At 49.2% G+C, this 24,780-nt stretch overlaps 1 protein-coding gene across 20 annotated transcripts in view; it reads right to left on the bottom strand.

Moving 5' to 3' along the window:
• STYXL1 (serine/threonine/tyrosine interacting like 1) overlaps positions 1 to 24,780 on the bottom strand; it is a 52,958-nt gene that overhangs the window by 25,489 nt on the left and 2,689 nt on the right. For 11 of the 20 annotated variants that reach the window (XM_009453361.5, XM_063814560.1, XM_063814559.1 and 8 more), the window contains exons 2-4: positions 9,618 to 9,721; positions 7,850 to 7,911; positions 1,095 to 1,236 (exon numbers count right to left, since the gene is read on the bottom strand). In XM_009453361.5, coding sequence (XP_009451636.2) covers positions 1,095 to 1,236; positions 7,850 to 7,911; positions 9,618 to 9,720 — 307 coding nt within the window. In that variant the 5' untranslated portion in view covers position 9,721. Of the gene's footprint in view, positions 1 to 1,094; positions 1,237 to 7,849; positions 7,912 to 9,617; positions 9,725 to 24,780 lie in introns of all 20 variants that reach the window. The other 9 variants (XM_009453360.5, XM_009453358.5, XM_009453364.4 and 6 more) reach the window with 3 other exon arrangements.

Genomic DNA, 24,780 nt, shown 5'->3' with positions numbered 1-24,780 from the left:
CCTCCTGCCTCAACCTCCCCAAGTGCTGGGACTACAGGTATGAGTCACTGGGCCTGGCTTCCTCACAGCTCTTGATGTTAGTTAGCGTCCTTGTAAGCTGTTCTGCAGATCCAAGTAAAGCCCTTGGTTCCTGGTGCATGGCACACATGGAACTGTCCCCATAAACTTTGTGAAATCAGCAAAGAAGGGAGGGGAACAAATGAAAATAAAGCAAGCTTGCAGCACATTCAGCATTCATCACCAAGTCACCTTGCTTGCTCTCCAACCTGCTTGCTCACAGCTGTTTGATGTGTATTGTCCTAGAATCACATAAGACCCTGTTACAAGATTTTTTTTTTTTTTTGAGAAGGAGTCTCGCTCTGTCGCCCAGGCTGGAGTGCAGTGGCGTGATCTCCACTCACTGCAAACTCTGCCTCCTGGGTTCACGCCATTCTCCTGCCTCAGCCTCCCAAGTAGCAGGGACTACAGGCGCCTGCCACCATGCCCGGCTAATTTTTTGTATTTTTAGTAGAGACGGGGTTTCACCGTGTTAGCCAGGATGGTCTCAATCTCCTGACCTTGTGATCTGCCCGCCTCAGCCTCCCAAAGTGCTGGGATTACAGGCATGAGCCACCGCGCCCGGCCAAGAATATAGTTCCCCTTAACTGCTCTGTAGGTGACAACTTGAACATCATGGAACACTGTTTTCCCTTTGAGATATTCTTTCAGGTCCCGCGTACTGATGAAGCCACTGACATCAGCTGGTCTGAAGGGCCCCACAGGAGCTGACTCACCAAAGAACGCAGTTTCCACGTCCTGATTATTTCATCCCCCTTTCCTCAACCAATCAATGACCCCAACTTTCCAGTCCCTCACCCTCCCCAATCCCCTTAAAAACCCCATTCCAAACTCCTTGGGGAGATGTATTTGAGGGCCTCCTCCCATCTCCTTGCTCGGTATCCAGTGATCATGAAGCTCTTTCTCTGACGCAAACCCTGCTGTCTCAGTGTCATTGGCCTGTTCCCGTGCCATGGGCATACGAACCTGTTGGTCCTATAACAAATTTGTTCAACAGCCGTTAACTATTATTCTTCCTGCTGTTGCATAAAACCCACCTTTGCCATCACCATCAGAGTCTGAATCATCATCATCATCTTTTAAGAGTATCTCCAGGGTGCTGCTGTTGTTATCATACACCACGCAGTACTTCACACACTCCAGGTCCACAGACTCCGGGAGAAGATACTCATTATTTTTCTTAAAAAAAAAAACACACACACACACAAGAGAGGCCTGTTGGTGGGCAGGTTCGGTTGAGCAGAGACTCCCCGCATAGCAGCACTGGGAGGAGCTAAGACCACACTCTCTCCCCTGACTATACACACAGGCCCAGAAGCACTGAGACAGTGGATGGAGAGTCTGTTACATCCCAAGGATCCTCCACAACTGTGTTCCCTTCTGAGAAAAGCTGACCACAGCTGACTGGACCAGAGAGAAGTGCCTGACCAAAGAACAGCTGGTCTGCTGACTGATCCACAGCCTATTAGGTACCCTGGTGTCAGAGAAACCATGGTCAATTGAATTAGTGATATCCTTTCTCATGGGGAGAGTGTTTGGCAGTGGAGATTGAATCCAGAAATACCAGACTGGATGCAGTGGTTTGCACCTGTAATCCCAGCACTTCAGGAGGCCAAGGCAGGAGGATTGCTTGAGGCCAGGAGTTCCAGACCAGCCTGGACAACAGCAAGATCCCCGTCTCTATGAAAAAAAAAAAAAAATACAAAAATGCCAGGCATAGTGGCATGCGCCTGTAGTCCCAACTACTCAGGAGGCTGAAGTGGAAGGATCACTTGAGCCCAGGAGGCGGAGGCTGCAGTGAGCTGCGATTGTGTCACTGCACTCCAGTCTGGGTGACAGAGCAAGACCCTGTCCCAAAACAACAACAACAAGACAAAAAACACCCCAAAAAAGGACAGTAAGTAGACAGTGTGTAGAAGCAGAAGTCATAAGTGAGCAGAAGGAATGAGATAGACTAGAAGATCAAATGTGGCTGGCCATGGTGGCTCATGCCTATAATCCCAGCTACCTGGGAGGCTGAGGTGGGAGGATCGCTTGAGCCCTGGAGTTCAAAGCTGCAGTGAGCTATGATTGCACCACTGCACTCCAGCCTGGGTAACAGAGTGAGACTATGTCCCAAAAAAAACAAAAATAAAACAAAAACAAAACAAAACAAACAAACAAAAAACCTCATGGATCATAAGATGTACTAACAATTTAACCAGGAGTGTGCACAAAAGAGGGACTTATTGGCAGGTAACACTCCAGGGTAAGGCAAAGATGCAGCCGGTTTCCAAACCTAAAGCAGCTGGCTTTAGGACCCAGAGACCCTAAAGCTCAGACTTCCTTCGGGCTCTCTTCCTCTCTGCTTCCCACTCCACCCCTCCACACTGACTTCCCCTTCTCAGACAGCTTCCTCCAGAGGCTTAAGCCACGAACCCCAGCAATGCTCAGACTTCCATCTTCCCAATTCCACCACCAGGCTGGACAGAGACACCTTTCTTCTAATTCCAATTCTGATTGGCTCAGCTTTCATCCCAGACCCATGACCAATCACTGTGGCCAGCGTTCTGGATATTATTTTATTTTAGAGACAGGGTCTCACTCTGTTGCCCAGGCTGGACTGCAGTGGTGCAGTCACAGCTCACTGCAGCCTTGAATTCCTGGGCTCAAATGATCTTCGCACTTCAGCCTCCTGAGTAGCTGGGACCACGGGCATGCACCACCATACTTGGCTAATTTATATATTTATATCTATATATATAGATATATTTGTAGAGACAAAAAAAGCCGGGTGTGGGGGGGTGCACATGTAGTCCCAGCTACTCGGGAGTCTGAGGTGAGAGGATCACTTGAGTCTGGGAGGTGGAGGCTGCAGTGAGCTATGATTGCATCACTGCACTCCAGCCTGGGTGACAGAGCAAGACTTGTCTCAAAACAACAAGGCCGGGCGCGGAGGCTCATGTCTGTAATCCCAGCACTTTGGGAGGCCAAGGTGGGCGGATCACCTGAGGTCAGTTCGAGATCAGCCTGGCCAACATGGTGAAACCCCATCTCTACTAAAAATACAAAAATTAGCCAGGTGTGGTGGCACACGCCTATAGTACCAGCTACCAAAGAGGCTGAGGCAGGAGAATGGCTTGAACCCGGGAGGCAGAGGTTGCAGTGAGCCGAGATCGCGTCACTGCACTGAAGCCTGGGCAACAGAGTGAAACTGTCTCAAAACAACAAGAACACCACCACCACTCAAAAAGAAGGCAGTAAACAGATGCCTTCTCAGGTCCCACTGTGTTGTCCAGGCTCGTCTCAAACTCTTGGGCTCAAGCAAACTCCCCACCTCGGCCTCCCAAAGTGTTGGGATTACAGACTTAAGCCACCGTGGCTGGCCAGAATATTACTTTAGAGAGCACCACTAGAAACCCATGGTTTGAGCAGAGAGAGGAGACGTTCCCCTCAAAAAGGGGGAGGGGTTGGGCAGAAAAACAACCGATATTCACCACACCCACTTTTAGGGAAAAAGACACTACCATATTAAAAGTACAAATCAGGCCAGGCCTGGTGGCTCATGCCTGTCATCCCAGCACTATGGGAGGCTGAGGAGGGAGGACTGCTTGAGCCCAGGCGTTCAAGACCAGCCTGGGTAACATAGCGAGACCCCATCTCTACAAAAAATACAAGTTAGCTGGGTGTGGTGGTGCACACCTATGGTCCCAGCTACTGGGAAGGGTAAGGTGGGAGGACTGCTTGATCCTGGGAGTTTAAGGCTGCAGTGAGCTGTGATGGTGCCATTGCACTCCAGCCTGAGCGATAGAGTGAGACCCTGTCTCAAAACAAAACAAAAAAAAGCCATACAAATTGGCCAGGTGCGGTGGCTCACACTTGTAATCCCAGCACTTTGGGAGGCCAAGGCAGGCGGATCACGAGGTCAGGAGTTTGAGACCAGCCTGACCAATATGGTGAAACTCCATCTCTACTAAAAATGCAAAAATTAGCCAGGTATGGTGGTACGCGCCTGTAGTCCCAGCTACTTGGGAGACCGAGGCAGAAGAATTGCCTGAACCTGGGAAGCGGAGGTTGCAGTGAGCCAAGATCGTACCACTGCACTCCAGCCTGGGCGACAGAGTGAGACTCTGTCTCAAAAAAAAAAAAAATTTCAACAGTACGACATATTCTGTTTTCAAAAAAAAGTTACAGTATGGGATACATGTGCATCATAGAAGGAAACATGGCAGCACAGTGCTGCTAAGGTGTCAGGTGAGAGTGGAAGTGTACTGGGAATGAGGCTGGAGACAGAGGTGGTCAGATCTAAGAAGGCTGAGAACACGGGAGGGAGGGGGGTGGGGCTGGGAGCCTTTCTGTCCTGCTAGGGCTGGGAATGCCCTGAAGGCCTCAATCTGCTAACTGGGAAGCTAGAGAGGGAAGGCAAGAGCCAAGAGTGCGCCACTGCACTCCAGCCTGGGCGACAAGAGCAAGACTTTGTCTCAAAAAAAATAAAAATAAAAATAAAAAAAAAAAAGCTATCAGTCTGAATTGGAGACGCTGAGGGGCAGAGGCCCAGAGCAGGAGGTGCTGCCAGAATCAAAGAAATGCACAGACTTGAGAGCTGAGTGGGAACAGAGGCCCATACATCATGAGGGGCTCTGAATCGGTTGCAGCAAAAGGCCTGCAATGGGGATTAAGAGTAAGATTATGGGCCTGGTGTGGTGGCTCATGCCTGTAATCCCAGCACTTTGGAAGGTCAAGGTGGGTGGATCACCTGAGGTCAGGAGTTCAAGACCAGCCTGGCCAACATGGCGAAACTCCATCTCTACTAAAAATACAAAAATTAGCCAGGTGTGGTGGCGGGTGCCTGTAACCCCAGCTACGAGGGAGGCCGAGGCAGAAGAATCCCTTGAACTTGGGAGATGGAGGTTGCAGTGAGCTGAGATTCCACCACTGCACCGGGCAGACAGACAGAGCGAGATTCTGTCTCAAAAACACAAAAAAACAAAAAGACAATAATGATGGATTTGTACGGGGAAATATCCTGGAAAAATACAGCCTGCCCATGCTCCCTGCTGAGTTATTGAGTTATGTGCAGAAAAAGAAGCACAGAGGCCGGGCGCGGTGGCTCACGTCTGTAATTCCAGCACTTTGGGAGGCTGAGGTGGGCGGATCATGAGATCAGAAGATCGAGAGCATCCTGGCTAACACGGTGAAACCCCGTCTCTACTACGAATACAAAAAATTAGCCAGGCATGGTGGCGGGCGCCTATAGTCCCAGCTACTCGGGAGGCTGAGGCAGGATAATGGCGTTAACCCGGGAGGTGGAGCGTGCAGTGAGCCGAGATTGTGCCACTGCACTCCAGCCTGGAGGACAGAGCAAGACTCTATCTCAAAAAAAAAAAAAAAAAAAAAAGCAGCAGAGACGGGGTGTGGAAAAGTACAGCAGGAATGGGGAGGAAAGGGGAATTTTAGAAGACAAAGTTTTATTTTATTACTTTTGAGACAGGGTCTTGCTCTGTCGCCCAGGCTGGAGTGCAGTGGTGCAATCGGCCTCCTGGACTCAAGTGATCCTCCCACCTCGGCCTCCCAAGTAGCTGGTACTACAGAGGTGCCCCACCACACTGAGTTAATTTTTCAATTTTTTTGTAGAGACAGGGGTCTTGCTATGTTGCCCAGGCTGGTCTTGAACTCCTGGACTCAAGCAATCCTCCTGCTTCGGCCACCCAAAGTGCTAGGATTACAGGAGTAAGCCGCCATGCCCCGCCCAAAATTTTAGATGTAAACTTGCCAGGAATGCTAATTGCATGTGGATATGTCATTGCAGCTGTAAGCTCCAGTGAAATCTCTGGCAAGAAAGTACCCTGACAGATGTGGAGATCAAGGACAGACCAGCAGTTACATTCAGGCAGCAGAAGGAGAAAATGAAGGTGAACCAAAGAGATAGAAAATAAACCAGGAGGCCAGGCTCACGCCTGCAATCCCAGCACTTTGGGTGGCTAAGACAGGCAGATAACGAGGTCAGGAGTTCCAGACCAGCCTGGCCAACATGGTGAAACCCTGTCTCTACTAAAGATACAAAAAAAGAAAAGAAAAAATTAGCCAGGTGTGGTGGCGCACGCCTGTAATCCCAGCTACAGGCTGGAGGCTGAGGCAGGAGAATCATTTGAACCTGGGAGGCAGAGGTTGCAGTGAGCCGAAATTGTGCCACTGCACTCCAGCCTGGGTGACAGGGAGAGATTCTGTCTCAAAAGAAAAAAAAAAAGAAGAAAGAAAAGAAACCAGGAAAGTCAAAGAGAACCTCCAAGTTCAGGGCAGAGAATTTGATCAGGACTGTAGAGGGGAGAGACGGGTCCTGGGCAAAGGCTGCCAGGCTTCACAATCATGAGGGAGAAGACACCCTGGAGGCGTGGGGAAAAGGTTTCGCTGCAGTAGGGGACATGGTGACTGTGTGCAGGGCTCTGTCCACTCCTCAGGGTGGGGAAGGGAAGAGGGGACAGGAGGGGAATGGAAGAGGGGAGGGGATGGGAAGGAAAAAAGGGAGATGCTTCCATCTTTGGATTATAGCCAATTATCTCTAGGGTTTATTGTCTGTTTGCTAAATAGAAGAGAAGGTCCATGACAGCCTGGGCAACATAATAAGATCCTGTCTTAAAAAAAAAAAAAAAATTAGCATGTTGGCACAAGTCTGCAGTCCCAGCTACTCAGGAGGCTGAGATAGGAGGGTTGATTGAACCCAGGAGTTCAAGCCATGATTGTGCCACTGCACCCCTGCCTGGGTGACAGAGCAAGACCCCGTCCCTAAAACTTTACAACATAAAGCTCCAAAAATAAAGATAAAAATGAAAAAAATATATAAAAACAACACATAAAAACAGAAAAAATAATTAAAAACAACAAAAAAAGAAAGCTCCACAACGGCAGGGACAATGAACTCAGGCTGTTGTATTCTGTTGTATCCCCAGGGTCTGGAACAATACCTGGCATATCAAAGAATTAAATCAATATTTGGCCAGGCTTAGGCGGCTCACATGTGTAATCTCAGCGCTTTGGGAGGCTAAGGCAGGAAGATGGCTTGAGTCCAGGAGTTCAAGAGCAGCCTGGGCAACACAGTGCAACCCCATTTCTATAAAAAATACAAAAATTAGCCAGGCCTGGTGGCATTCCCCATTGTAGTCTCAGCTACTCTGGAGGCTGAGCGGGGTAGGATTGCTCGAGCCCAGGAGATATATATATATTTTTTAGACCAACTCTCACTCTGTTGCCCAGGCTAGAGTACAGTGGCATGATCTCAGCTCACTGCAAACTCCGCCCCCCAGGTCCAAGCGATTCTCATGTCTCAGCCTCCCAAGTAGCTGGGACTCAGGCGTGAGCCACCACAGCTGGCTAATTTTTGTATTTTTAATAGAGATGGGGTTTCACCATGTTGGCCAGTCTGGTCTCGAACTCCTGACCTCAGGTGATCTGCCCATCTCAGCCTCACAAAGTGCTGGGACTGCAGGCATGAACCACCATGCCCAGCCAAGCCCAGGAGTTTAAGGCCGCAGTGAGCTATGATTGTGCCACTGCACTCCAGCCTGGATGACAGAGCGAGACCCGGTCTCAAAAAATAAATCAATATTTGTCTAATGGAGTTGTTGACCATTCTTGGGGGATGGGAGGACACCTGAGAAAATGTGTGAGGGTGAGAGGTGTGGAAGACCACCACGGTGGGCACATAGAAAACAGTCCTGCTTCTGCTGCCCCCTGGATTGAGGGTGAAACCTCCCACTCTTCCCCACCCCACTGCAAGGTAGCCAGCCTGCCCCAGATCCCGACGCTGCCCATGTACCTTCTTCACTCCAAGGGCAGTGATCACATGGCTTTCATCATACTCCCATTTGGAACGGACATCTGGAAAGGAAAAGTATTTAAGAAACGAATTTGCAAAGGAACATATGACCAGACTACTCAGAGGACCTACGTCGTCATCAACATCTATTTGTTTGGCAGTTAAGGGATAGTCATTGTCAGTTTAAAACTTGAGATGTGGGGCTGGGCGCGGTGGCATGCACCTGTAACCCCAGCACTTTGGAAGGCCGAGGCAGGTGGATCACTTGAGCCGGGAGTTCAAGACCAGCCTGGCCAACACGGCGAAATCCCATCTCTACTAAAAATACAAAAATTAGCCGGGCGTGGTGGCAGCGCCTGTAGTCCCAGCTACTCACAAGGCTGAAGGAGAATCACTTAAATCTGGAGGCGGAGGTTGCAGCAAGCCAAGATCACACCACTGCACTCCAGCCTGGGCAACAGAACAAGATTCTGTCTCATAAATAAATAAAAATGGGAAGGGGAAGGAAGAAATCAAATTTGAAGTGAGCTCACACTAAATCCCCATCCAGGTTGGAGTGCAGTGGCATGATCTCAGCTCACTGCAATCTCCGTCTCCTGGGTTCAAGCGATTTTCCTGCCTCAGCCTCCCTAGTAGCTGGGACCACAGGCACATGCCACCACACCCGGCTAATTTTTGTATTTTTAGTAGAGACGGGGTTTCACCATGTTGGCCAGGCTGGTCTCAAACTCCTGACCTCAGTTGATCCGCCCACCTCGGCCACCCAAAACACTGGGATTACAGGCACAAGCCACCACAACTGGCCTCTTAACAGCTTTCTAAAGCAGCGATCCCCAATCTTTTTGGCACCAGGGACTGGTTTCATGGAAGACAATTTTTCCACGGAACAGGGCAGTGGGCTGCAGGGCGGGGATGGTTTGGGGATGACCCAAGCGCATTACATTTTTTGTGCATTTCTATTATTATTACATTGTAATATATAATGAAATAATTCTACCATCATGTAGAATCAGTGGGAACCCTGAACTTGTTTTCCTGTGACTAGACGGTCCCTTCTGGGGGTGACGGGAGATAGTGACAGATCATCAGGCATTAGATTCTCATAAGGAGAGTGCAACTTAGATCCCTTGAATGCACAGTTCACAGTAGGGTTTGCGCTCCTGTGAGAATCTAATGCTGCTGCTGATCTGACAGCAGGTGGAGCTCAGGCGGTAATGCAAGCGATGGGGAGTGGCTGTAAATACAGATGAAGCTTCGTTCACTTGCCTGCTGCTCACCTCCTGCTGTGCCGCCTGGTTCCTAACAGACCGCAGACTGGTACTGGGGGTTGGGGGTTGCAGACTTCTTTTTTTTTTTTTTTTTTTTTCTTTTTTGAGACAGGGTCTCACTCTGTCACCCAGGCTGGAATGCAGTGGACCAAATCTCGGCTCACTCCAACCTCCACCTTCCAGGTTCAAGCAATTCTCAGCCTCCTGAGTAGCTGGGATTACAGGCATGCACCACTGCAGCTAATTTTTTTGTATTTTTAGTAGAGATGGGGTTTTGCCCTGTTGGCCTGGCTGGTCTTGAACTCCTGGCTTCAAGTGATTCGCCCACCTTGGCCTTCCCAAGTGCTGGGATTACAGGCATGTGCCACCACACCCGGCCCAGGGACCCCTGTTCTAAAGTCATTCATCCCCCCCACCCCGCCAAAAGTTTGTTAACTCATCAAAAATAATGTTTGAAGGACACTGTGTTTGACCTCCTCCGCTTTTTTCCAAGTACTTACCCAATAAACAGAGATAGTTGGGGTCTGTTAATCTGGAGAGTTTTGTGGCCTGATTCAGGATGTTGTAAAGCTCTGTCGGTTCACATAAAAGCAAACCAGGCATCCTGCTGGGAAGAATCAATAACACACAAGGGTAACATAACTCTATTTTAGATGAATGACCACAAAGTAATATAATGAATTAAACTCTTTTTTAACATACCTTCAAGCAAAGATGACAGTAATCATGTAAATGATCAGGAATGCTTCAAAACTGTATAGTGAAATATAGTGCGCAGAGGAGAATAAAATCTTAAATACAACATATCTAGCCAGGCGTGGTGGCTCATGCCTGTAATCCCAGGACTTTGGGAGGCCGAGGCGGGTGGATCACTTGAGGCCAGGAGTTCAAGACTAGCCTGGCCAACAATGGCAAGACCCCATCTCTACTAAAAAAAAAAAAAAAAAAAAAAAAAAAATTGGCCAGGAGCGGTGGCTCACACCTGTAATCCCAGCACTTTAGGAGGCTGAGGCAGGTGGATCACCTAAGGTCAGGAGTTCAAGAGAAGCCTGGCCAACATGGTGAAACCCTGTCTCTGCTAAAAATACAAAAATTAGTCAGGCATGGTGGTGCACATCTATAGTCCCAGCTACTCAGGGGGCTGAGGTAGGAGAGTCGCTTGAACCCAGGAGGCGGAGGCTGCAGTGAGCTGAAATCATGCCATTGCACTCCAGCCTGGGTGACAGAGCGAGACTCCGTCTAAAAAAATAATAATAATAATAATAATTAGCCAGGCATGGTGGTGCACACCTGTAATCCCAGCTACTCGGGAGACTGAGGCAAAAGAATCACTTGAACCTGGGAGGCAGAGGTTGCAGTAGCCGGGATCATGCCACTGCACTCCAGCCTAGGGGACAGAGTGAGACTCTGTCTCCCAAAAAAAAAAAAAAAAAGTAATATATTGAACTTCAAACAAAGATGAGAGTAACCAAGGAAGTGATCAGGAGGGCTTCAAAAATGTGTAGTTGGCTGGGCGCAGTAGCTCACGCCTGTAATCCCAACACTTTGGGAGGCCGAGGTAGGTGGATCACCTGAGGTCAGGAGTTTGAGACCAGCCTGGCCAACATGGTGAAACCCTATCTCTACTAAAAATACAAAAATTACCTGGGAATGGTGGCAGGCACCTGTAATCCCAGCTACTTGGGAGGCTGAGGCAGGAGAATCACTTGAACCCGGGAGGCGGAGGTTGAAGTGAGCCAAGATTGCACCACTGCACTCCAGCCTGGGCTACAGAATAAGACTCCATCTCAAAAAAAAAAAAAAAAATGTGTAGTGAAATGTGGGCAGAGAGTAAAATCTTGAATACAACGTTATCTGAGCCATATACATACCACATGGGCTGTAAAACAGCTGCCAGTTCATTTGCTTATTTAGCAAATAATTACTGAGCACCTACTATGTCCCAGGCACTGGAAATAACTGTGGTAAACAAAACCTGCCTTCATGAAGGTTATAGTCTAGCATGGAATGCAGACACTTGCAGAAAGAATTGCAAGATGCAAGAGCACTATAAAAGATCTCAGGGCCATGCATAGTGACTCACGCCTGCAATCTCAGCACTTGGGGAGGCCTAGGCAGGAGGATCACTTGATCCCAGGAATTCAAGACCAGCCTGGACCTCATAGCAAGACCCTGTAATACAAATTAGCTGGGCATGGTGGTATACACCTATAGTCCCAGCTATTCAGGAGGCCAAGGCAGGGGGGATTGCTTGAGGCTGGGGGTTCAAGACCAGCCTGGACAACATAGTGAGAACCCATCTCTAAAAAAAAAAAAAAAAATTCTTAAACTAGCCAGGTGTGGTGGCACATGCCTGTGGTCCCAGCAACTCAGGAGGCTGAGGTGGGAGAATCACTTGAGGCTGGGAGGTGGGGCTGCAGTAAGCCGTGATCACACCACCACAATCCCGCCTGGGCAACAGAGTGAGACCCTGTCTTGAAAAAAAAAAAGAAGGAGGATCAGCTGGGCGTGGTGGCTCACATCTGTAATCCCAGCACTTTTCGAGGCTGAGGCAGGCAGATCACCTTTGGTCAGGAGTTCAAGACCAACATGGCAAAACTCCGTCTCTACTAAAAATACAAAAATTAGCTGGGTGTGGTGGTGCATGCCTGTAGTCCCAGCTACTCAGGAGGCTGAGGCAGGAGAATTTCTTGAACCCGGGAGGCAGAGGTTGCAGTGAGCTGAGACTGCACTACTGCACTCCAGCCTGGGTGACAGAGTAACTTTGTCTCAAAAAAACAAACAAACAAACAAAAACAAGTAGGATCCATTGTGACAGGAGTACCTAACAGGAGGTTCTCACCTAGTTGCGGGAATGGGAAAAGGGTTGTCGGAGGATGTGACTGCTAAACTGAGACAGGAGGTTGGGCAAGAGGAAGAGGGAGGGGGAGAGAGGACGAAACAAAGGATAAGAACATTCTGCTTGGAGCAGGGGCAAGTGCAGTACCTGAGAGTTCAAAGGAGCCTGGTGTGGCTCCACTGAAAGCTTGATAAGACACTGCAGAGGCCAACACAGATGGCCTCTATGTTAAGGATCCCGACAGTCATTGTTGGGTGGAGAATCACTGATGTGTCCAGAGCTAGGCTCGGGCTCCAGTTGGCAGAGCTGCTCTTGGGACACTGGCTCCTGGGCCCAATTGTTTCTGGAAGGGTCAGGCCTGTGCAGCAGCTTCCTGCAGGAAGGCTTTTATTTTATTTATTTTTGAGACAGGGTCTTTTTCTGTCATCCAGGCTTGAGTACGGTGGTGTGATCATGGCTGACTGCGGCCACAAACTCCCAGGCTCAAGCAATCCTCTGGCCTCAGCCTCCTGAGTAGCTGGTACTACAAGCGTATGCCATCATGCCCGGCTAAGTTTTGAATTTTGTGGAGATGGGGGTCTCACACTATGTTGCCCAGTCTGGTCTCAAACTCCTGTCCACAAGTGATCCTCCCACCTCGGCCTCCCAAAGTGCTGGCATGACAGGTGTGAGCCACTGCACCTGGCCAGCTATCTTTTAGCAAGAGGGCTAGAAGGAGAGCAGAGTGGAGCCTCTGGAGGCCGGTGGGGGATGGCGAAGGGGAGAAGTTGAATCCAGGGGTAATCTTGCTCTAAACGGTTAGGCTCCACTTCAGAGTTACCAGACGATGCTCCTGGGAAATGCCAGCACCTCAACTTAAACCTCAGATCCTTCTCACCTCCTCAAAGACTTCAGTTCTCAGCACCCCCTCCACAGCATCATCAGTTTCAGCCTCCACATGGGTCCTTCCTGTTGACATGCAAACATCCTCTTGTACCTATCTGTTCTTCTTTCCAGCAGAAGCGTGGAAAGAGAAACACCATCTCTCAAAAGCGTGGTGTTTCATTTACCGCCTCCACTTCTTCACCTCCAATTATGCTGTCCCTGGAGTCAAACTCTTTTAGGTCTGAATCCTGGCTCTGCGATTTACTATCAGCTGCCTGGCCCTAAGGAGTGGTTAGCTTCTCTGTGCCTCAGTCCCCACCTCTGTAAAATGGGGGTGAGAATAATACTGCCACTTCTATATAATGAGGGTGACAGTACCTGCCTGGTGTATGTGGATTCATGAAGTCACATTTGTCAGGCATTCTAAGCAGGGAGGAAATACTCAGTGAGTACTGGCCATGGGCATAACCTACTCCTTGGAGCTGCTGCCTTTTTTTGAGACAAGGTCTTGCTCTGTTGCCCATGTTGGAGTGCAGTGGCACTATCATAGCTTGCTGCAGCCTCAACCTCCTGGGCTCAAGCGATCCTCCTACCTCAGACTCCTACGTAATTGGAACTACAGGCACATGCCACCATGGCCGGCTAATTTTTTTTAAGAGATGGGGTCTCACTATGTTGCCCAGGCTGGTTCCCCTGGAGCTTCCAACCCTACCAAACCACAAAGACTGCTCTGTATCAAAGTCATCAACAATGTCCATCTTGCCTAAGCCATTGGTCACTTCCCTCTGTGCTCAAACGCCTCAGCCTCTTAGGAGCATGTAACATGGCTGAGCATTGTTTCTTCCCCAGACACTCTCCCCTCCCAAGAAACCGCACTCTCCAAGCTTCCCTTCTTCCTCGCAGACTGTTCCTCTCCAGCTCTGCATGGAAGAATGCCCCCGGGCTTACTTTCCTTTTTTTCTGCTTTATCTACACTCACTCTAGGGTAGGGGGTTTCTCAACCTTGACACCACTGACGTCCGGGGCCAGGTAACTCTATGTGTGGGGAGCTGGCCTGTGCACTGCTATGTTGAGTGGCATCCCTGGCCTCTGCCTAGTGGATGCTGGAAGCAAACTGTACCTCTTCCCATCACCAGTAACAGAAAGTATCTCCAGACATCACTAAGGGTCCCCTGGAAGAAGGGGGCAAGATCACCCGTAGCTGAGGACCAACACTCTAAGACCTAGAGTCACAGTGATTCATCCAGTTCCCTGAATACCACACACATACCAATGATTCCCAAATTTTATCCCACCTTGACCTGTCTACTGAGCTGCAGACTCTAGAAGGGTGCCTGGTAGACATCGTAAATACAGCATGGCCGAAATACTTCAATGCTCTCGTGCCCACACCTCCAGTACCTGCTCCTCATTTAGCCTTCTCAGTCTCAATCAACAGCACCATGATCCACCCAGTTGCTTGGGCCCAATGACCTCATTCCCCTTTCCCTCACATCCAGTCTCTGAGCTCTGCCTCCTTCATGTATTCCAAGTCCATCCACTTCTCTCCATCTCCAGGGGTACCATCTTGGTCCAGGACACTACAATCTCTCTCCTGATGAGGCAGTAGTGCCCAACTGGATTTCTTGCTTCCTCCTTCCTCCCTCCAGTTTCATCTTCACATAGTAGTCCGGGAAATCTTTAAAATCTGAGTAGGGCCTTGTCTTCACCTCACTATCACCTGAAGTTATTGTGCTTATTTGCTTGTTTATTGTCTCCTGGTTTCTCAGGAAAGGTCTTGCCTGTCTTGTCCACTGCTAGGTCCTCACCCAATACCCCAGATTTACATGCTGCAAAGTAATAGTCAATGAACACATGTGGAATGAATACATTATTGTCAGCTACCATTATGGCCTTTCCCAACACCGCCATCTGGACCTGCTGTCATACTTTTTCCACGTGTGGATTCCTCTTAAGGATCTCCTCACTCCCACCCCCCAAGTCAGGTTCCACATCCTCTGCCTCTGAAAGCCAGGCCACTTTGGCAGTGGTAAGTTTAGAGGAGAGAGGTGGGCTTTGTGTCTAGTCCTACAACCTCATTAAGCAAAACTAAAAGCTGGCTCCTAACCCATCTGGTCTATGGCTCATAGCCCATCCTCAGCTACTACCTACTTTCCCCCATTGCTAACTCTATCTCCTTACTCACTAGCCAAAGAATCATCTCTGGTCCTATAGATAAAAACCCAGCCCCAAGGATCTCCTTCTGCAGATCCTTCTCCTTCTCAAAGGACTCTACCTGGTCAAGCAGGAACTGCCCCTCATCCACTGGTAAAGTGCTGGAAGGATGAGATCGGTCCCTGAACCTAACAGCATGATTCCAAGAGAAGATGCATCCCTGTGAACTGAAATTAGGGCACCTCTAGCCTTGGGTAAGTTGAGGACTGAGCACAAGTAACCATCCCATTTGGTGCTATTCTGAACCCTGAAGAGTTTATTTATTTACTTATTTTCTTGAGACAGAGTCTTGCTCTGTCCCCCAGGCTGGAGTGCAGTGGGATGATCTCGGCTCACTGTAACCTCCACCTCCCGGGTTCAAGTGATTCTCTCACCTCAGCTTCCTCAGTAGCTAGGATTACAGGTGCCCACCACCACGTCCAGTTAATTTTTGTATTTTTAGTAGTGACGGGGTTTCACCATGTTGGCCAGGCTGGCCTCGAACTCCTGACCTCAGGTGATCTGCCTGCCTTGGCCTCCCAAAGTGCTGGGATTACAGGCGTGAGCCACCACGCCTGGTCCCTGGAGAGTTTAGCTGTCCTTAGCTCCACCATTTGAGCCCTCAAGGATATTCTGATGTATCGTGCATTTACATAAAAATATTAAAGTAATATAGATGAGTTTTTGCCAAAAGTATTTTCCTTTGTGAATCCATTAAGCCACTTTAATTCCTTGATTTTCTGTATGTCACAATTAGCCAGTTTCAATTTTTTTCACTTTCAATTTTGATTAAATTTATTTATCCCAAGATCAAGTCTTTTCCATGTGAATTTTTTTTTTTTTGAGCCACCTCGCCAGGCTACCAAGTCTCATTTTCCTGGTGACCTGTTCAAAACAGAGTCAAAATGGCAAATTTAAGACATCCTCCTTTATACAGGACTCTTTCAACACAGTATAGCTCTTTTTTTTTTTTTTTTTTGAGACGGAGTCCCACTCTGTTGCCCAGGCTGAAGTGCAGTGGCGCGATCTCTGCTCAGTGCAACCTCCGCCTCCCGGGTTCATGCCATTCTCCTGCCTCAGCCTCCTGAGTAGCTGGGACTACAGGCGCCCGCCACCACACCCAGCTAATTTTTTGTATTTTTAGTAGAGATGGGTTTTCACCGTGTTAGCCAGGATGGTCTCGATCTCCTGACCTCGTGATCTGCCCGCCTCGGCCTCCCAAAGTGCTAGGATTACAGGCGTGAGCCACCGCACCCGGCCAGCTCTTCTTAAGAGACCCTTGGTGGGGTGTGGTAGCTCACACCTGTAATCTCTACATTTTAGGTGTCCAAGGCAGAAGGAACTCCCGACCTCAGGTGATCTGTCCGCCTCGGCCTCCCAAAGTGCTGGGATTACAGGCATAAGCCACCATGCCCAGCCCAAAGACACTTACTGTCAAGACAGCAGGGTGCTAGCACAGGCTTTGTCCCTGCACACAGTACACCCACCAGGGGGAAGGTCTGTCACCTTCCATATGACCACCTAGTCTGGCCTTCAAACCAGGGGTTTGTGGGTGGCTCTCTCCCCAAGTCAGCCCAGCGTGGTCCAGAAGCAGTTGGGCTGGGAAGCTCCCCTCTAGTGACAGCACATGTCTATATTTGGGGAAAACAGCCAACTGGGAAGGGATGTTTCATTAGAGGTTGCCAGAGCCTGTGACTAAGCAGGGAGCCAGCCAGATCCAGCTCATCTCCCTGCCTCCCTGTGTCTGCCCAACACCCAGGGGACTTCCATCCTGACTGACGGTGGAGGTGTCAGAGGCTGGGCCTGACCACAGGCTTCTTGTAGGAGTTCGAGGATACCGCAGGCTTGACCCAGCACTCAACTGCCAAGCCACCCTAACCCCCCAGACAGTCCAGGTGGACACAATTGATGGGCATTTGCTTCTGGTGAAGAGACAACACTTGATGATCCTGGAGAAGCCAGACCATGAGCTTCACTTTGGGACTCTGGCTCAGGCTGACCAGCCCAGGTAAGGGTCAGGGTCCACAGCCAATCCCCACCGCTGTTCTGGTTCGCGGTGGGAAGCTCAGGCTGTGCCAGCATGACCAAGGCTTAAACATAGTGACAGGCATCAATGCCCTCACCTGTAAGCTAAGATAATACACACTGGCAAAGCTATAGGATCATTCAAGAGCTAAATGATATAAATTGCCTAGCAGTGGGCCTGACACGTGGCAGTAGCTTAGGAAATTCCTTTACTCCTACCCTCTCAGTTTCTTTTCCTGAAACAGGGGCTCACTCTGTTGCCCAGGCTGGCGTGCAGTGGCACAATCATGGCTCACTGCAGCCTCAAGCTCCTGGGCTCGAGCGATCCTCCCACCTCAGCCTGCTGAGTAGCTGAGGCTACAGGTGCATGCCACCACACCTAGCTAAGTTTTTATTTTTGTAGAGACAGGGTCTCGCTTCCGGAAGAGAACAATGGGGAAGAACAGAGAGGTCTGAAGGAATGTGGGGGTGTTTGGTTCTGTGGGATGACATGAGCCTCTCCTCTGTCGTCCCAGAAAAACCTCCCTACTCGTTATGTGACTTCGAGGCTGTCAGGACCCGCTTTATGTTTGGGAATTGAATGACATTCTTTTTTTTTTTTTTTTTTTTTCCTGAGACGGAGTCTTGCTCTGTCACCCCAGGCTGGAGTGCAGTGGCACGATCTCCGCTCACTGTGAGCTCTGCCTCCTGGGTTCCCGCCATTCTCCTGCCTCAGCCTCCTGAGTAGCTGGGACTACAGGCGTCTGCCACCACGCCTGGCTTTTTTGTATTTTTTTTTAGTAGAGACGGGGTTTCACCATGTTAGCCAGGATGGTCTCGATCTCCTGACCTCATGATCCACCTGCCTCGGCCTCCCAAAGTGCTGGGATTACAGGCGTGAGCCACTGTTGAATGACATGCTTGAGAATGGCCTCAAGGCGAGCTAACTAACTCTTGTCATATTTGGGTTACATTTTGTTTTGCTGTTTTCTCTTACACACAGCGTCTCACTCTGTTGCCCAGGCTGGAGTGCAGTGGCGCGATCGTCACTCACTGCAGCCTCAAACTCCTGGGCTCAAGTGAGCCTCCCACCTCAGCCTTCCGAGTAGCTGGGACTACAAGTGTGCACCATCATGCCTAATTTTTTTTTTTTTTTTTTTTTTGAGACGGAATCTTGCCCTGTTGCCTAGGCTGTAGTGCAGTGGTGCGATCTCGGCTCACCACAACCTCCGCCTCCCAGGTTCAAGCGATTCTCCTACCAAGTAGCTGGGACTACAGGCATGTGCCACCATTCCCAGCTAACTTTTGTATTTTTAGTAGAAACGGGGTTTCACCATGTTGGCCAGGCTGGTCTCGAACTCCTGACCTCGTGATCCACCCGCCTTGGCATCCCGAAGTGCTGGGATTACAGGCGTGAGTCACCGCACCCGGCCAAGTAATTTTTTTTAGTTTCTGTAGAGTCAGGGTTCCACTATGTTTTCCAGGCTGGTTTCGAACTCCTGGGCTCAAGTGATCTTCCCGCCTCAGCCTCCCAAAGTGGTGGGATTACAGGCGTGAGCCACTGCGCCCAGCCAAGGGTCAGGATCTTAAGGGATTTGGTACAGTCTTTCCTCAATCCCAGCTTGACACATTCTCTGTGGCCTGAACCTTGACAAAGCTGGGTAATACAGTCCCAGGTCACAACACCCCTAGAGCTGTGGAGGCTGCAGAAGTGGGCCTGAAATCTGTCTCTTAACTCAGAGGGACACCAGGTCCCACTGGCACAGAAGAAAGAAAGAGGGAAGAGGAGGAGGAGACCAGGGCCATCATAACCTCCTAACTTTGCCTTGATCATCACTAGTATCTACTATCACCTTTTTTTCTTTTTGTGACAGTGTCTCTGTTGCTGAGGCTGGGGTGCAGTGGCGTGATCTCACCTCACTGCAACCTTCGCCTCCCAAGTTCAAGCAATTCTCCTGCCCCAGCCTCCCCAGTAGCAGGGACTACAGGCATGCACCACCATGACAGGCTAATTTTTGTATTTTTATAGAGACGGGGTTTCACCACGTTGGCCAGCTTGGTCTCAAACTCCCGACCTCAGGTGATCCACCTGCCTCAGCTTCCCAAAGTGCTGGGATAACAGGCATTAGCCATGGCACCTGGCCTCCATCGCTAGTACCTCTATATTTTAGGGAGAGCAGGTATGGATCAGAGGCCTAGATCCAGCCATCCACATCCCTGCTCCTTGCCTTAGATCTTGCTATCAATTCCATGTCCCCAAACCTAAGCCTGCTAGACCCCTGAGAGGTGCCCTAGTGGTCCTGTAAGGGTAACAGGTCTGCTCATACGGCAACTAGGCTGTCGGGAGGCGGTGGTGGGGTCTGGAAACTACAGCACAGTCTCCAAAGACGGTGACCACCACCTCTGGCTCACTTCCTCCGACTCTGTCTCCGGGGCCTGCTTTTCCTCTGCTCCCTGATTGGGCTCAGGCCCCACCTTCCACTTCTCTGACATGAGTTAATGGCCCTGACCAGGCTGTGACCTGGCTTTGCTCTCCCTTCTCAGGCCTCAGGCTGGTCTGCCTGACAGAAGGCTTCACTGCAGACTCAGATCTGCCACAATCAGCGACTCTCAGCTCTTGGAAGCCCCTTGGTGGCTGCGCTGTGGCCAGTCCAACACCTCCCGGTTGTTCTGCTGGGATCTATCCTGGAAAGCCAACTCCTTTGACTTCCAGCAGGTAGGAGGCCCAAATAAAAGTTAAAGCTATTTATCTAAGGCTGGGCACGGTGGCTCACGCCTGCAATCCCAGCGCTTTGGGAGACCGAGGCAGGAGGTTTGTGAAGTCAGGAGTTCAAGACCAGCCTGACCAACATGGTAAAACCTGGTCTTTACTAAAAATACAAAATTAGCCAGGCGTGGTGGCTCACACTTGTAATCCCAGCACTTTGGGAGGCTGAGCTGGGAGAATCACTTGAGGCCAGGAATTCTAGACCAGCCTGAGCAATATAGTGAGAACCGCCCCATCTCCAAAAAAAAAAAAAAAAAAAATTAAATTAAAATAGTAAAATACTTCACTTGATCTATGACTTTAGAGTTGAAGAGAAGGTAAGTTAGTATATAATGTGTGCACCTAATACCAAAATCTGATAGCACATGATTGTGATATAAGCCCACTGTAAGGTACAAAATGATCAGTACATGTGGGTGTGTAGGGGTGGGGTGAGGAGGGTGTGTTATGGTTTGAATATGGTTTGTCCCCACCAAAACTCATGCTGAGGCTTGGTCCCCAATGTGGTAGTATTGGGAGGTGGTACCTTTAAGAGGTGATTTGGCTATTAAGATGGATGAATGTCTTCTCCAGGGAATGGACTAGTTCTTGAGAACAGGTTGTTATAAAGCAAGGTTTCCTCTTGCATTTTCCCTTTTCCACGCCTAATTCCCTGTCTCCACCACTATGTTATGATGCAGATGCAGCCCTCACCAGAAGCTGACCAGATGCAGCTACCCAATCTGGAACTTCCTAGCCTCCAGAACAGTAAGCTAAATAAACTTCTTTGCTATATAAATTACCCAGTCTCAAGCATTCTGTGACAGCAACAGAAAAGAGACTAAGACAGGCTGTCAATGTATTTGTATATTTTCCTATCCGATGACAAATAGGCAAAGCAACTTTACGATCATAGAAATCAGGAAATAGCTGTCTTGGCAGATGAATGGAAAGGAGCATGAGAGAACTTTCTGGAATAATGGCAATGTTTTATAGTTTGTTTTGGGTGGTTGTTACAAGGGTGGAATTTGTCAAAACCAAACTGAACACTTGAGACCTATATACTTCACTGTATGAAAACCATAGATCAATAAATAATAATAATTCCCTTGTCGAGATTGATGTGTTTAAGTGTTCCAGGATGTGAATCTGCAGGTGCATGTGTGTGCATGTACGCATGTGTGTGAGTCTGTGTATGTCTGTGACCTTGGTATGGGGTCTGGGCTGTAGAAAACTATGTGGACTTGGGCACACAGCAAGTACACATTACAGAACTTCAGCTTGGCCTTCATAGCCACTAGCTAATCCTACTCTTGTTTTTCCACATTTGACCAGCATTTTCGCAGTGATCACAACTGTTATCCAAACCAAATCCTCTTTGGGAGCAACTTCTCTAATTTTCTATTCTTGCCTGGGAAAGTTAAGGCCACTGGCTGTGAGTCGCCCTCCTCCACCAACTGCTCCCTGGGTGCCCTTATGTGCTTTTTTTTTTTTTTTTTCCTTCAAGACGGAGTCTCATTCTGTCACCCAGGCTGGAGTACAGCGGCGCAATCTCAGCTCACTGCAACCCTGCCTCCAGGGTTCAAGCGATTTTCCTGCCTCAGCCTTCCAAGTAGCTAGGACTACAGGCACGCGCTGCCACCTCTCCCGGCTAATTTTTTGTATTTTTAGTGGAGACAGGGTTTCACCATGTGGTGAGGCTGGTCTCAAACTCCTGACCTCAGGTGATCCATCTGCCTCGGCCTCCCAAAGTGCTGGGGTTACAGTCATGAGCCACCGCACCCGGCCCTTATGTGCTTTTCTCCACAGTCCAAGGGATAAGCACCCTCTGATCTCATACAATTTCACCTAATCTCTCTTGTTCTCCTTTCAGAATCTCAAAGCTCTCCCTATTAGCATCTTTCTGATTCCAAACATTCACAAGTCTCTGCTTTCTTGGAACAATGAATGAAACCAGAAGCCAGCCCCTAGGGTAGCTTGGCCTGTGCCCTCTGAAGCTTGTGCAGGCACAGAGGCTGGTAATAGGCCTTGGGCTGGAAATCTGAGGCTGGCGTGAGGCTGGCGAGCTGTTGGCAAAGCAAGAAGAGGTAGCTGCATTTGAAATGGCCTGCACCCCCAGAATTTGTTGGGGCAAAGGATACCTAAGTGTTTCCCGTTGATCAGATACGGACCAGGCAGGGGAGAAGGCCAACTAGTAGCTATTTTACTCATTTATTTTTATTTTATTAGTATTGCTTTTCTGAGATGGAGTCACGCTCCGTTGCCCAGGCTGGAGTGCAGTGGCATGATCTCGGCTCACTGCAACCTCTGCCTCCCGGGTTCAGGCAATTCTCCTGTCTCAGCCTCTCCAGTAGCTGGGATTACAGGCGCCCGTCACCGTGCCCAACTAATTTTTTGTATTTGTAGAGACGGGGTTTCACCATGTTGGGCAGGCTGGTCTCAAACTCCTGACCTCAGGTGATCCACCCACCTCGGCCTCCCGAAGTGCTGGGATTACAGGCGTGAGTCACCGCACCCAGCCGAGAAGCCATTTTAAAGGAACTTTGCCCAAGAGGGCCACCAAGAGGGAAAATGGACCAATGGCATGTGGTGGAGGATTCCAGAAGCCAGGGGCTGAGGGAGGAATTGAAGCAGCAAGACTGAGATGGCCACCTGATCATGGGAACTGGAGGTAAGAAAGACCCCCAGAAGCACTGGATGGGAGAGTCAGTTACAAATTCCCATGAAGCTGAGACAGTAACAAGGCCAGATGTCGAAGGGGCTTTTCTTGCCCCATCTCTACTCTCTTATAACCCCTTCCACCAACACAGGATGCCTCAGAAGCCATAGTTGGCCTGGGCTGGGGTGGGATGGAAGAGGAAACAAAATAAATAGAAGTCAACTACTGTCCTCCTCAAATGTGGGAGCCCAAAGAAAGCTTGAGAGGGGAAGAGAAGCAGCTTTACCTTTGAATTAAATTCCTAGTTTTGATTATTAACGTGAACTGGACAGTAAGTCTGTCCTAGTAACCAGACGCAATCCAAGGGCAAGCAAAGATTTAGAGACAGAAAGCTGTTGCATGATTGGATTCTACTTCTTGACTGTGGAAACCCTGCTTGTTTAATATAAGTTTCACTTGCAAAACACCAAGTAAAATCAATGCCTACCACACAGTGCTTGATACAGCAGCCAATAAGACTGTCGTTAATTACCTTGGTATTTCCTTAGAGAGAGGCAGACAGGAGCTGAGTGTGAGGCTTTTTATGTTTTTTTCCTTTGAGATAGGGTCTCATTCTGTCACCCAGACTGGGGTGCAGTGGTGCAAACACAGCTCACTGCAGCCTCAAACTCCCAGGCTCAATTCTCCTGCCTCAGCTTCCTGAGTAACTGGGACCACCGGCACATACCACCATGCTTGGCTAATTTTTACTATTTGTAGACAGGGTCTCCTGTGTTGCCCAGGCTGGTCTTGAACTCCTGGGCTCAAGCGATCCTCCCACCTTGGCCTTCCAGAGGGGTGGAATTACAGGCATGAGCCACTGCACTGGGCCAAATGTGAGGCTTTTCTAGCAGTCAAGTTGTTTGGGATGGCCCAAGTAGAAGGCTTGGGAGGTAGCAAGTTCCTCTTCTGTGGAGATGAGGACTTGGGAGGGATGTGGAGGAAACTGAATTCCAGATGTGGGAGGGAGCCTGACAATCTGTGATTCCAGTTTATTGCTCATGGTCTCAACTCTCCCCCTCTACAGAGGTGACTTCCGCCCTGGCCTGAGTTTCAATCCCACAGTTCCTTTTTTCCCCCCTTAAATGAGACATATCTTGCTCTGTCACCCATGTCAGAATGCAGTGGCACAATCATGGCTCACTACAGCCTTGACGTCCCCCGATCGCCTGAGCTCAAGCGATCGTTTCATGTCAGCCTCTTGGGTAGCTGGGACTACAAGCACACACCATCATGCCCAGAGAATTTTCGTACTTTTTGTAGAGATGGGGTTTTGCCATGTTACCCAGGCTGGTCCTGAATTTCTGAGCTCAAGTGATCGTCCGCCTTGGCTGCTCAAAGTGCTGGGATTACAGGCATGAACACGGCCCATACCACTGAAAGGTCTATATGGACAACTCAGCATAACTCCCAATTAAGCCCATCTAAAACGGAACTCTTTATTTTTTCTCCTCTCCTTTGATATAACCTCCTTTATTTTTCTCCTCTCCTTTGTATAACCCGACTTCCCTCTTTATGTATTTTCCACACCTCTTTCTTTCACTCCTCAAACCCAGATGAGCACAGACTGTTACCCATTCTTCCCATGAGACTTCTCCCACACTGGCCCTACCCACTCCATTTCTATGGCCACCACCGTAATTCAGACCTTTGTCATCCATAAAATAGATTCCTAAACAATCTCCCTGAATAGATTCCTAAACAATCTCCATTTTTTTTCCTGGGAATTCTTAGCATACAAGGTCAGTCTAATCTTCCTCAAACACAGTTCTGGCAGTGTCACAAAAGCCTGATTGGCCGGGTGCAGTGGCTCACACCTATAATCCCAGCACTTTGAGAGGCTGACTCGGGCAGATCACTTGAGGTTAGGAGTTCTAGACCAGCCTGGCCAACATGACAAATCCCTGTCTCTGCTAAAAATACAAAAATTAGCCAGGTGTGGTGGTGCACACCTGTAATCCCAGCTACTTGGGAGGCTGAGGCAGGAGAACTGCGTGAACCCGGAGGTGGAGGTTGCAGTGAGCCAAGATCGCACCACTGCACTGCAGCCTGGGCAACAGAGTGAGGCTCCATCTCAAATAAATAAACAACCTTTGATAAACACTTGCTTCCCAAGAAATGAAATACAAACTTCTCAACTAACATTCATGGGACCGGCACAATCTAGTTTTTCCCAACCTGCTGTTTCCAGCTGTACCTAAAACCACTCAACTCTCCACAAATTCACTGAGGCCCTTTCAGCCCAGTCGCATGTTGGACAAAAAAAACAGAAGAAAGACTTAGTACCTGGCAAGACTTAATACCTGGCTCTGAGGTGCT

This window comes from Pan troglodytes, chromosome 6, assembly GCF_028858775.2.
Source record: "Pan troglodytes isolate AG18354 chromosome 6, NHGRI_mPanTro3-v2.0_pri, whole genome shotgun sequence".
Taxonomy (NCBI): domain Eukaryota; kingdom Metazoa; phylum Chordata; class Mammalia; order Primates; family Hominidae; genus Pan; species Pan troglodytes.
This window is presented reverse-complemented; position numbering and strand designations above follow the sequence as displayed.